Genomic DNA, 14032 nt, shown 5'->3' with positions numbered 1-14032 from the left:
TGGTATGCATTCAGAATTACACTTTAGGCCTACTCATTCATCATTGATTTCTAATCATATCACTCAAAAGAGTTGTATTTGTTTAGATCAACTGTATGGGACTCTTTTTTTTTTTTTTTTTTTTAACCACTTCTCCTTTCCTCATCATATAGTGGAGATGCTGAGTCACAGATAGGCACAACAAAAGGCTGTCATAAATATAGCTTTCAGCCAGTAAGGCCTTCGTCAAAATTAGACAACTATCACACACATACACACTCACACAAACACAACTCACACGCACATGACTGTAGTCTCAGGCTTCTGAGGCCACACTGCCCTTGTACGCTACATTCCATCCTGGATTTTCCATTGTTTGACCTCCTTTCCTCATGTAATACCTACAGTAATGCCATACTAAAGTGTATCCATATAAGCGCATCTTTTTAACTTCTGTGACATCCAAGCAATGTTCTGTTGTGAATTAACATCTGTGCAGGAATGCCTTATGAGTATTTAAATTTCCTTTAGTGATATGAAAAGATAATCTTTCTTGTTTAAAAAGGATTCTTATGTTTTCATGAAAAAGTCCAACTCTATTTTGATTTTTAACCTCTGTGCCATCAATGCTGTTATTTTTTGTTTTGTTTTCCACTTATTTCTATTGCACCTATAGCTCGTTAGCACTTCTATCTTTCAGAAACATTTACATCTATAGACAATCTGAAATGCATGGGTGTTGTCAAAGAACTCAAAAGTATGACTAAATCATTGTATTAGTGTGAGGACACCCTCAGAGATGTGCCTGATGCCATATTAAGTACAGAAGGTAGAAGCAAAATCACCCTACATTGGGTGGCAAAATGTACCAGATCTTGTGTAGCTGTGACAGTCAGTATATAAGGTAGAAGCAAAATCATCCTACACTGGGTGCCAACATGTAGCAGGTCTTGTGTAGCTGTGGGAAAATCAGAGTCAAAAATGAAAGTTCTTGCTTGTAAAGATGGCTTCAGGTCTTCCTATGGGCACTGTAAGATCCATGGATGGTTTGAGGGACTGGAGAGACATGTGGAGAAGCAGCATACAGATCAGCAGTCAACATACACAAGGTGCTTTATTTAATCATTCAACTAGATTCCTCCATGAACAAGAACAAGTGTTTAATTATTCCCTATGGCTAGAACAGTCATTGTGGTGCATTTACTTCCCCATGTAATATTCTGCACAAAGCACCAGGTGTAGAAATAGACAGTGGCACAGAGAATGAGCTGCTTACATAGAGGAGCAGCAATCCAGAGCGCTGACTCAGTAATGGAGATGCAGATTCTGCATGAGATTTTATATCACTGAGGTACAGAGAAAGACCAGCCAGCAGCATCTTCTGTCTTTACAGTGGGCCACAGCATCCCAGTGGCATGGTGATAGCATTGGTTGTGTCAACCTGTGGGTAGACGACTGGGGATCAGGGAGCAACTGACTGGCAGATTGTTAGTCATCCAGGCTGGAAAAACAGGTGGATGTTGTTGGTTTGCAAACCAGTGACCTGAGAGTTATAGTGATGGCTCCACTCAACACAGACAAGGCATCACATATTGCCCAGTTGGCTGAATGATGATGAGCTGTTTCGGTCATGGTTAAATACTGCTTCCCCCTGTTGATTCCACAGTAACGGTAGTGTTTGTGGCTCTGAGCACTATGCGACTTAACTTCTGAGGTCATCAGTCACCTAGAACTTAGAACTAATTAAACCTAACTAACCTAAGGACATCACACACATCCATGCCCGAGGCAGGATTCGAACCTGCGACCGTAGCGGTCACGTGGTTCCAGACTGAAGCGCCTTTAACCGCACGGCCACACCGGCCGGCGCAGTGTTTGTGGGTTGCAGTGAAATGTCTGGAATATGTTGATGTTCAGAAAGTGTGGCATAACTGGTAATAGGTTGTTCAAATTGTGTCGATTACATGACATGAGGATGTTACCTGGTTCCAGCGCTCATTTGATGACAGGAGCTGATCATGTAGTTAAATGACCAGCACCTGCTGCCTGGTTTGGCCTCATTACAGTTTTGATCTTTGACTTCTGCTTCAAGTTCTCCAATAGTTTCTTCCTATTACATCAAATATGTAACTGAAGTTATGGTTCAAAATGTTACTAGCACCCTCAATAATCACTAAATGATCATCTTTACTAAGATTTTCCCCAAGCAAGACTAAATCACAGGCGACATTGCTTAGCTCTACACTTGGCTTGAAGTACTAGTTACTTAGTATATACTATCCAAAAACCTCAGATTTTGCCTTTATTAGTCTCAGCTTGTACCTTTTTCATCATCTTGTCAGATTGTCCCTCAACATATTGTGTTGTTGGCACAATTTTGTTCACAGTCTACAAAGTGATGAAGCCATTAGAGATATGTAGCGTAAGGTTAGCAGATTTACATTATCTGTTAAACATCTTGCCTAATTTTGCAGGATTGCCCATAGACCGGTCATCTACAAATCCCTAATCTTTATACCCTCACATTCAAAAATTATAACTCATTGAATACCTATGAGAATGGTTCATTCTATATAATTCTGTCTGTTGATGTTTGAAGCATTAGAATAAAATGTGTTGGATACAGGGTTCAAATTTCCATGATTTCATTAAATTGTTAAATGTGCTGGCCAGAAGATTAGGTGGATCCTCCTCTGTATCCTGTCTAACCTACTGTTTCATATCTCTTTGTTGATGGGTCATTATTTTCCCTGAGAAACGTCTGACCATATATTTTATATATTAGCTCACAAAGCATTAAAATGGATGCTGGAGGCCCTTTGCTGCCCAACCCTATCCCAGACATTTTTAATGGGTGACAGGCTGCGTCAAGGTGCAGGTTGGGCAGGGGGTCTTAGCAGTCATTTTTTTCAATAAGGCTGGCATATTCATCACTACATGTGGTCTGGTAATGTACCACTCAACAATATATGGTAAAGTAGATTATTACCTCTGACTCTACAACTGTAATGTAGCATCTGCTGTTCAAAATGTACTCAATGTAAAGAATCTAAGATGACCTGTTGTATTGAATGATGTCCTAAACCTCTCAGTAAAGAGAGGTTAAGTTCACATGTTCTCTACATTGACATCCTATCCAGTTGCATTTGACTTTCATTCACTATGTCACTCAACAATGCAGGCTGCCAGGTAGTGGTCACCATGGTACAGTCTAACACATATCTGGTTCTCACTGTAGGACATGTTGCTGCAAAATTCTTGAAAAAATTACATTTTGTCACTTAGACTGCTAGCACTAGTGTTATGTTTTCACATTTGTGATTTCTGCATAATGGAAGCCACCACAAATGTGTGCAACTAGGACATCCCATAGCAGCCAGACACAAATCATTGTTGCACAAAAGTCCATATGAGTATAGTGCTCCAGGGTCAAGCCAATACTTTGGCGAAAAATATTCAGTCTAACACAGGCATACAGCTATGAAGACAGTCAAGTACTCTGATTACAATGTGTGGTGGCTGCACTCAACTGTATTATTCCCACTGGTGCTATACATCCATCACTGACTTGGTATCATGCTTTTATGCCACAGTATGACAAACTCATTTCCTTAAGAGTAATCTCTCTGCCCCCTGCTATCCTGATGCAGTCTTTCACACCAGTGATCAGTGAGGCATGATTGTCCTTGCTTTCACTGATGCCTGTTCAATGATGCCACTTGTAATAACTGACATTACTGGTCACCATAGATGAGGCACTACTAGGCCTGGATCTATGTCACCTCTGTGTAATCTACATCTACCTCTATACTCTGAAAACCACTGTGAAGTGCATTGCAGAAGTACTTCTTATTGCACCGGTTACTATGGCTTCTTCCAGTTCTGTTCATCTATGGAGGATGGGAAGAAATATTGCTTAATTGTCACTGTAACTAGGTTAATTTTTCTTCGTGATCCCTACAAGAGCAATACATAGGGGCATTCTTTGTTCCAGAATGAGATTTTCACTCTGCAGTGGAGTGTGCGCTGATATGAAACTTCCTGGCAGATTAAAACTGTGTGCCAGACCAAGACTCGAACTCGGGACCTTTGCCTTTCACGGGTAAGTGCTCTACCAACTGAGCTACCCAAGCATGACTCAAACCCCGTCCTCACAGCTTTACTTCTGCCAGTACCTCGTCTCCTACCTTCCAAACTTAACAGAAGCTCTCCTGCGAACCTTGCAGAACTAGCACTCCTGAAAGGAAGGATAATGCGGAGACATGGGTTAGACACAGCCTGGGGGATGTTTCCAGAATGAGATTTTCACTCTGCAGCGGAGTGTGCGCTGATATGAAACTTCCTGGCAGATTAAAACTGTGTGCCGGACCAAGACTCGAACTCGGGACCTTTGCCTTTCGTGGACATTCTTTGTTGCTTGGATCTTGGCTGATTCTTGTAATTTGTAAGTAACCTTCCATGGAATAATTTGCAAGAATCTTCAAGCACCTGTCAGTTCAATTTCTCCAACTTTTCATGACATTCTTTCATGGCAAGCAAATCTGTGACACTTCATGGTGCCCTTCTTTATATACATTCAGGTCCTGTTGTTAGTCCTATTTGGAAGACCTGACTTTGTTAGGTGAAGGAAATACAGTGATCTGTATTATTCCTTTTTTTAGCCCAAGTTAAAATTTAATCCAAAGAAAATTTTTAACAAAGTAACATTTGGTATAGGTTCAATGATATTCTGAGATGGGTCACACAAGTGATGTGTAAGTAATCTCCTTTGTAAACTGACAGCATATTCTTAGTATGCTGGCAATGAACTGAGGTCTGCCACCTTCATTATCCATGACTGAGCTAATGTGATTATTTTATTACATATCACTGTAATTTGTTAGACCCAGGTATCTGTACAAGTAGACCGACTTTGATTGTCACTCACTGATCATGCAGTCATAGTTTAGTAATTTTTTGCACTTAGAGAAGTGCACAATTTTACATTTCCAAACATTTGATGCAAGTTACAAATCTTTGTATGACTTTGAAATTTTACCCAGATCTGATGGAATATTTGTGCAGCTCAATCAGTTATCATTAGTACTTTGTCCTGTATACCTTCCTAGTCTGGAATTCTTGTATCCTGGCCTAAAATTGATCTGGGCTTTTACTCTGTAAACTGCACAATTCATGACCTATGCCACTGTCATTGTTAGGCAGTGCTCAAGAGATACCACAGTCTGTGTAAGGAGTCATTCACAACATGTACATTGGTTGTCTCCATTAAAGCATGTGGCCCATATTTCAGAACATTTCATTTCAGGTCATCTATGACAACTTGGCCAGAATTTGGTCACATCTGAAAACATTTGGTCCATTCTCTCTGGGTGGTGGAATATTCACTGTCTTTGTTTATATGTGTTTTGCATGTAAAAGAGATGAAATGAGACTTACACACACTGGTGCTATGTGGGGCTTTCCTTGGTGGTTCACTGGAAGACAGACTATGAAGTTCCAAATAACTAACATATGTTGTTGTTGTTGTGGTCATCAGTCCTGAGACTGGTTTGATGCAGCTCTCCACGTTACTGTATCTGGTGCAAGCTTCTTCATCTCCCAGTACGTACTGCAGCCTACATCCCTCTGAATCTGCTTAGTGTATTCATCCCTTGGTCTCCCTCTACGATTTTTACCCTCCACACTGCCCTCCAATACTAAATTGGTGATCCCTTGATGCCTCAGAACATGTCCTACCAACCGATCCCTTCTTCTAGTCAAGTTGTGCCACAAACTCCTCTTTTCACCAATCCTATTCAGTACCTCCTCATTAGTTATGTGATCTACCCAGCTAATCTTCAGTATTCTTCTGTAGCACCACATTTCGAAAGCTTCTATTCTCTTCTTGTCCAAACTAGTTATTGTCCATGTTTCACTTCCATACATGGCTACGCTCCATACAAATACTTTCAGAAACGGCTTCCTGACACTTAAATCTATACTCGATGTTAACAAATTTCTCTTCTTCAGAAACGGTTTCCTAGCCATTGCCAGTCTACATTTTATATCCTTTCTACTTTGACCATCATCAGTTATTTTGCTCCCTAACTAGCAAAACTCCTTTACTACTGTAAGTGTCTCATTTCCTAATCTAATTCCCATAGCATCACCTGATTTAATTCGACTGCATTCCATTACCCTCGTTTTGCTTTTGTTGATGTTCATCTTATATCCTCCTTTCAAGACACTATCCATTCCGTTCAACTGTTCTTCCAAGTCCTTTGCTGTCTCTGACAGAATTACAATGTCATCGGCGAATCTCAAAGTTTTTATTTCTTCTCCATGGATTTTAATACCTACTCCGAATTTTTCTTTTGTTTCCTTTACTGCTTGCTCAATATACAGATTGAACAACATCGGGGAGAGGCTACAACCCTGCCTCACTCCCTTCCCAACCACTGCTTCCCCTTCATGTCCCTCAACTCTTATAACTGCCATCTGGTTTCTGTACAAATTGTAAATAGCCTTTTGCTCCCTGTATTTTACCCCTGCCACTAACATAAATAGGCAAAAGTGGGTAATGAAATAACTGCTTTGTAGAAATACACTTACACTACAATGAATGTTTATATGCAATACCTATTTACCCCTCCTTATGAGCAGAGAATCTGTCAATGGTGCATTTACTTAACTCTTTGATGCAACATTTGAAGTCTTCCTTGATGAAGAGAAGTGCTAGTACTGTTAACCATTCATGACTCACAGTACTTTGCAGAATAGTTATTATTCTGTTAAGAGGAGTGAAAAATTGCTCCATTTCAGATGGCACTGGAATGGTAACAATCCTTTCAGGAGTTGCATTGTTTCACTTAAAGGCTCCTGCAAATTATTTTTGGGCAGCAATGCAAATGTGCAGAAGTGGATCAGTATCTATGAGAGTTCTAAAAAATCATTCTTAGAATATAGTATCTGAAGCTCCATTCTCAGCTTATTGCGGTCAAAGAAGAAACATGTTTGACAAGAGATCTGCAGCAACTTTTGTAGGAACTGAATTTTCACTTTTAAATAAAGTTGCAGCAATCAGATGCCTTTGAAGCCAAAGCATTCAGCAACTGTAACTGTGTCACACATTTCTTTACAGCAACAGCACTTGGAATTTTGTTTCCCAACTCTATCTTTACAGTATGCAGCAGCTCTCTGTATGTGGAAACTGTGTCAACTATGCTACCTCAGATACCCAGTATGGCTCATTTGAAATGTTCTACTCCTTGCTGCGCAGTCAGTGGATCAACTCATTTTTGTAATTGTCTGTACAATATGTCAACATGTGGCATAATATAATTGAATACAGACAATCAAAATTGAAATGCTGGGTGCTTCAATTTTGGGCAGAGCCCTCTTGCTTGAGTAATTGTAGTAGTGTGCCAAGATACTCATGTTTCTTCACTTATGTGGTAAATGACTGAGAGTGCCAATACTTCTTAAGAATCCAAGTCATTTTGCAAACAGTGTTTTCTTTTGCAAACAACAAACACAAAAGAGAGTTCAATATTCTTGTGATATCACAAACCACATATCCAGCCTACTTTCTTGTTAATATCTAGTCTGAAAATTCTTACTGTTTCAAACAATAGAAAATCCAGGATGGAATGTAACAATATTGAGAAGGAATGTTGCTACTCACCATAGAGTGGAGATGCTGAGTCGCAATAGGCACAACAAAAAGATTCATACTTTTGAGACTGCAGATGTGTGTACAAGTTGCATTTGTGTGAGTGTGTGCGTGTGTGTATGTGTTTGTATTACTGACAAAGGCCTTAATGGCCAAAAGCTATAATTGTGTGAACCTTATTGTTGTGCCTACTGTGACTCAAAATTCTTACAGTTTCTTTACTTTTATTTTTATTTTTATTATCTGACTTGACTTCTGAAGTCAGTCTCCCTCGGATCTTGGTAAGTAGCTCATCTTCGAGTGACAGGAAAGAGAAATTAATAGCCTTGAGTCTCTCCAATGAATTACCACACATATGACTTCACATTATAGATATGGAATCCTCTCACATGACAGACAGTAAAATCTGTAGGATTGCCAATCTAAAAATAAGTTTTATTCACACTTTCAATACATTCATTAAACTCAAAAGGAGCATGCAGTAATAGTACTGCATGGTCCAGTCACATTAACATGATCACCACCGATGTTCAACATCAATAACCACTCACAGCCACCAGGTCACAGGTGCAGGGTACAGTGCGATCATTGTCATAATGCAGAGACGGAGCAATTTATTTGATGCCCAGAAGGGCATGGACATCAGCTTTCAAGCAAAGGGTGGAAGCATTTCCAAAATGGCTAAGCTTTTAAACTGTTTGCACAATGCCACAGTTAAAGTATACTGTGCATGGCAAAATAGTGCTGATCAAACCTGGCCCTGAAACGACAGTGGGGCACCATGAGCCTTAGATGACAGAAAAGAGCAAAAGCTGTGGAGACAAGCACGGCTGAATAGACTGTTCAGCAACTGACTGCCCAGGTGAACCAAGGGGCTAACATCAGTGTCTGTTCAATGACCATTCAGTGAATGCTGCTGTGTTGGGCCCCCCACATCAGGCTCCTGCTTCGTGCACCCATTCTGACTGCTGTTCATTGGCAATGAAGACTGGAATTTGCACATCAGTACCACAACTGGATGTTCACTGAGTAGCAGCTGGTGGCATTTTTAGATGAATCTCATTTAATCTCCATTGGACAGATGGCCATAGGCATAAACAGCCCTTCAACAATTGTTGTAAGTATCCAGGCAGGAGGAGGAAGCATTATGATCTGGGGAATGTTTTTGCGGCATCCCATGGGTGATCTTGTTATTATGGAAGGCACACTGGATCAACACAAGTATGCATTTGCCCTTGGGGGCCATGTCCATCCCTACATGCAGTTTTATTCCCTCAGTGTTATGCCATTTACCAGCAGGACCATGCAATGTGTCACTCAGCTCACAATATACATGTTTGGCTGGGTGAGCACCAGGAATGGTTTGTAATACTCCTCTGGCTACCAAATACTAAGGATTTAAATCCAGTCAAAATTTTTGTGGAACCACCTCCATCGGGCTATTCTCACCATGGATCCTCAACTGAGAAACACAGTGCAGCTGGTGATTGCACTGGAATTTGGATGGCTCCATATTGCTGTTGGTACCTTCAAGAAACTCGTTGACTGTCTTGCTGCACATCCATGCTGCAAAAGGTGGTTGTTCATGTTTTTGACAGGTGATCATATTAATGTGACTGGACTGTGTATCACAATGGAAAACATAACATTTGTAGTAGGAAATTAAATTCGGTTAGCATCAGTGTGATTTTTCAACTGGCATCTTCTCTACAAGTTCAGTAAACCTGAAGATAATAGTATAACTCAAAGCAACACACATAGCATCACGTACTTTGAATTGATTCGAGGATTTATATTTAATTACTAGGAGATCATGAAACCCTTGTGCACAGAAATAAGTTGTGGAGACAAGTTTAAGAAATTATGGTTCATATGAAGGCGTAAAGGAAGTGTTTCCCATCACTTTTTTGGGAGTGGGACAGGGTATTGGGTAAAGGGTAAAGGATAACCTCTGCCACGCACTTTACAGTGACTTATGGAGTATGTATGCAGATGTGAATGTAGATGTGAAGGTCTAGTGCATATTTAATAGCTGCTTATGGGTGTACTAGTGTAAATTCAAAGACATAGTTGATGTACAATATAACTATCCACAATCTTGATGTACCAATCTATGCAGAACTTTTATATTCAAATGAATAAGTCAGAGAGAAGACTGTCATTGACGTAAACAATGGACGTACCATTTCTGGACATTGTCAACATGAACAAAGAATGAACTCTATCTGCTCTTGCAAATTAATGGGGGAATAGTTGTGGTCACTTAGGGTTAATAACTGGCACATGGAAAAGAATCCTGTCACATAGTTACCTGGCAAGGTTGACGCGTGCCTTCTGCCCCCCAGACAGTGAGGTTCCACGCTCGCCCACAACAGTGAGGTCCCCCTGGGGCAGCAGGTCCAGGTCTCGCTGCAGTGCACATGCCCGGATGACCTCTCGGTACCGCCACCGGTCGAAGGGCAGTCCAAACAGGATATTCTGGCGAACCGTGGCTGCGAACACCCAAGGATCCTGACATGCATATGACAGTTTGCCATATGCCTTGCATTTGCCCTCACTCACCATAAGCTCTCCCAGTATAGCTTGCAGCAGAGAGCTCTGAAACAATAAGATGAAACCTTAACTAATACTTAATTATAATAAATGTAAATTATTAACAAATAAAAAGAATAACAAAAAGTTCCATTTAGCTAGATCCACAGTTCCTCCTTTCAACGATCAGTCAGCAAAATAACAGATAATGAGATAACCTCTTGTAGCATAGAAAATCAAGCAAAAATGCTCAGCAGACAAATGGCGACTGGCTCTAATGTTATATGCCCACAATACTGCACGAACAATCCAAAAAACCTGCATAAATACATACATACAAAAATACATGAATGCTAGTTCCATATATCATGAATACAACATTTCATAATGATGTGGAATGTGCCACTTTAGTATAAGTTTTCTTTACACAAAATAATTAATTTTTTTTTTTTCAGTTACTACTTCATATCCACAAATTCATCTATTAAGTAGAAGGAGTTGTCATTCAGAATTTTTTTTTTTAATTTGCTTTTAAATGTTGGTTGGCTATCTGTCAGACTTTTAATGCTGTTTGGTAAATGACCAAAGACATTTTTGGCAGCATAATACACCCCTTTCTGTGCCAAAGTGAGATTTAATCCAGAATAGTGAAGATCATCCTTCTAGTGTTGTAGTATGCACTTCACTATTATTTTTGAATTGGGGTGGGTTATTAATAACGAATTTCATAAATGAATAAATGTATTGGGAAGGTACTGTGAATATACCGAGTTCCTGAAATAAATGTCTGCAAGGTGATCTTGGGTAGGCTCCAGCTATTATTCTGATTACATGCTTTTGTGCAATGAATACTTTCTCTCTTAATGATGAATTGCCCCAAAATCTGATGCCATATGAAAGCAGTGAATGAAAATAGGCATAGTAGGCTGATTTACTGATATGTTTATCACCAAAATTTGCAATAGCTCTAATAGCATAAGTAGCTGAATCTAACTGTTTCAGCAGATCATTTATGTGTTCTTCCAATTCAATTTCTCATCAATGCATACACCCAGAAATTTTGAATATTCTGTCTTAGCAATAGACTTCTGTTCATAGTCTAATTATCAATGCTGTTATGCCATTTACTGTACAGAACTGTATAAACTGTATTTTCTCAAAATTTAGTATGAGTCCATTTGCAGAGAACCACTTAATAATTTTCTGAAAGACATTTACAATTTGCTCAGTTGTTTCTTGTTTGTTGGGTGTGATTACTATACTTGTGTCATCAGCAAAAAGTATTAGCTTTCCATCTTCATGAATACAAAGTGGCAAGTCATTAACAGAATAGAATAGAATAGAATGGAATAGAAACTTTATTGTCGCATAACATGTCATATAAAGTCAGATGATTGGGACATAGGTGACTCATCAGTTTAAAGCTGGTTTCTAATTGTAAGTATACAGAATAATTACAGGTATTTTGTAATTTTAGTAGCACAAAATAGTTTTAAAATAATCATGTTGAAAATAAACTAAAGTTAAGAATAAGTATTTACTTAAAGTACTTTTTAACTTGACAGAATAAAATGTAACATCAGGCACAGCTATTTGTGAAAGCCAGTCATAAATTTTTCTACTCTGTAATAATATTTACTTGCTAGGTATTATTTTAAATGATATCCAAATTCTTCTGGTTCATAATTTTTAAATTTTTCACAGACTTTATTTTCCAGCCTCTTACCAAAATAGCAAGGTGTCTTCCCCAGCAGTTTTACCCTAAGAGTTGGTAATTTATACTGATATTTGTTTCTTATTTCATAATCATGATTAAACAGGTTATCCTCAAAAGTTGTGGGTTTTGTTTAGAAAACTTAACTGTCTCATAGATGTGAGAGGCCAGGAACAGTCATAAGATCAAGGGCCTCGAACAGAGGTCTTCGCGATTGTCTTTTTTTCTGCACCTGTCAAGGCTCTAATGATTTTTTTCTGTAGCTTAAAGACTCTCTGTAAGTTTGCTTTCTTTTATCCCCAAAAAATTATACCATATCTAATCACAGTTACAAAATATGCATGTGTTTTGACTGGTGTTTCTATTACACTGCTTTAACATTCAGTGAAAGTATTAGACTATTTAGATGGTGACACATGGCATCTACATGGTCTGCCCATGATGAATTCTCATTTAGCATCACACCTGCGAATTTGGTACAGTTTGTGGTGGCAAGCTGTTTGTCCTCATATGGTATTTCTAGTATATCCTGTACAGCTTGTTTTGTGGTAAAGTGAATGATTTGTGTCTTTGTTAGATTTAATTTCAGACCATTATTTCTCACCCAGGCCTCAATTTCATCGAGAGACTGCTGAAGATGACTAATTCAGTCTTTTTCCAACTTGAGAAGAATCTCTTACCAGTTTCTTCTATTACTATTCTTTGTTTCCTGTTTAATAGGTAAGATGACATCCATCTCAGCAAATTTTCACTAAAACCATATACTTGTAGCTTGAAAAGTAGTAGTTTGTGATCTACTATGTCAAAGGCTTTATTTAGGTCACAAAAGATGCCCGATACATTCATATTTTTATCTAGACTACAACTAATTTTTGTAATAAGTTAATTAATGGCTTGCACAGTGCAGTGTCCTCTTTGGAAACCATTTTGATTGTTCTGGATAATATTATGCAGATTATTATAGTTAACTATCTGCTTACATGCAGCACTTTCAAATATTTTGGAAAATATTGATAACAATGAGATTGGTCAATAATTACTCACTTCATCATGTCTGCCTTTTTTGTAAATGGGTCATATTTCAGCATACTTCAGTCTATCAGGAAAACATCCTTCCTCGAAAGATTGATTCATTATAAGGGACAGAAGATGTGCAGTACTATGGGTGACTGCCTTTATTATTTTTGTAGGAATTTCATCCCAGCCTCCAGAATTTAAATTCTTCAAGGACTTTATATCAGCTACTTCAGAATAGGAGATATAGGTGAATTTAAATTTAGTGGGGTTACATAAACTGGAAATAGGGTACACATTTGGTGGTGAAAGTTCATCAGTTTTACATGGATTTATGAAGTGGCTGTTAAACTCTTCACAGATTTGTGTAGGGTTCCAAACAGGCTCACCTTCAACCACCGGTTCAAGTATCTGTTGTCTGCCTTGTTGATACCTATTTCATTCTTTACAATGGTCCATATTTCTATAGACTTAGTTTTAGTATTTGAAATGTAATTATTATTCACCAATTTTTTGGCTTCTCTGACAACTTAATCAAAGATTTTCTTATATTGCCTCAAATAATTTAAGAATCCTGGGTCTTGATTGACTAAAACCTCCATATGAAAGTCTCTTTTCCTCATGCTTGAAATCTGAATGCCCCTTGGTATCCATGAACACTTCTTAGGTGTGTCAATTTTTATAGTTACAAAAGGAAAGCATTCTTTGAGCACCATCAATAGGGCCTCCAGAAAATTACTGAAATTTTCATTTACTGAGGATTTAGCAGTAAATGGCCATGAGATGAGGCTGATTTTTATTGATGAGCATTTCTACATTTCCTTGTATAAAATTCCTGATTTTATTATTTGTGCACTTTGGGCTAACACAGGGTAATGGCACTAATAGAGCACTGTTGTCTGGGATCCCCAAGCTTACTATGAATTTTTCTGTTACTCTGTAGTTTAAGCTACTAGCAATGTTATCTATGCAGGATACCGAAAAAGCAGTTACCCTTGTCATTTCTACAAAATTTAGAATAAAACCATGTATGGACATCAGCTCCTCCATCTTAAAGGCAAATTTGTCTTTTTTTCCTCACATGTACATTAAAATCAGCACAAACAACATTTTTTTAAAATAACTTTTCAGTTTTGAGTTGG

At 38.5% G+C, this 14032-nt stretch overlaps 1 protein-coding gene across 3 annotated transcripts in view; it reads right to left on the bottom strand.

Moving 5' to 3' along the window:
• Window positions 1-14032, bottom strand: part of LOC126458000 (ATP-binding cassette sub-family C member 4-like) — a 310841-nt gene that overhangs the window by 128535 nt on the left and 168274 nt on the right. For all 3 annotated transcript variants that reach the window (XM_050094772.1, XM_050094773.1, XM_050094774.1), the window contains one exon: window positions 9942-10228. In XM_050094772.1, the coding sequence (XP_049950729.1) occupies window positions 9942-10228 (287 nt within the window). The remainder of the gene's footprint in view (window positions 1-9941; window positions 10229-14032) is intronic.

The sequence above is a fragment of the Schistocerca serialis genome, chromosome 2 (assembly GCF_023864345.2).
Source record: "Schistocerca serialis cubense isolate TAMUIC-IGC-003099 chromosome 2, iqSchSeri2.2, whole genome shotgun sequence".
In the NCBI taxonomy this organism is placed as follows: Eukaryota; Metazoa; Arthropoda; class Insecta; order Orthoptera; family Acrididae; genus Schistocerca; species Schistocerca serialis.
This window is presented reverse-complemented; position numbering and strand designations above follow the sequence as displayed.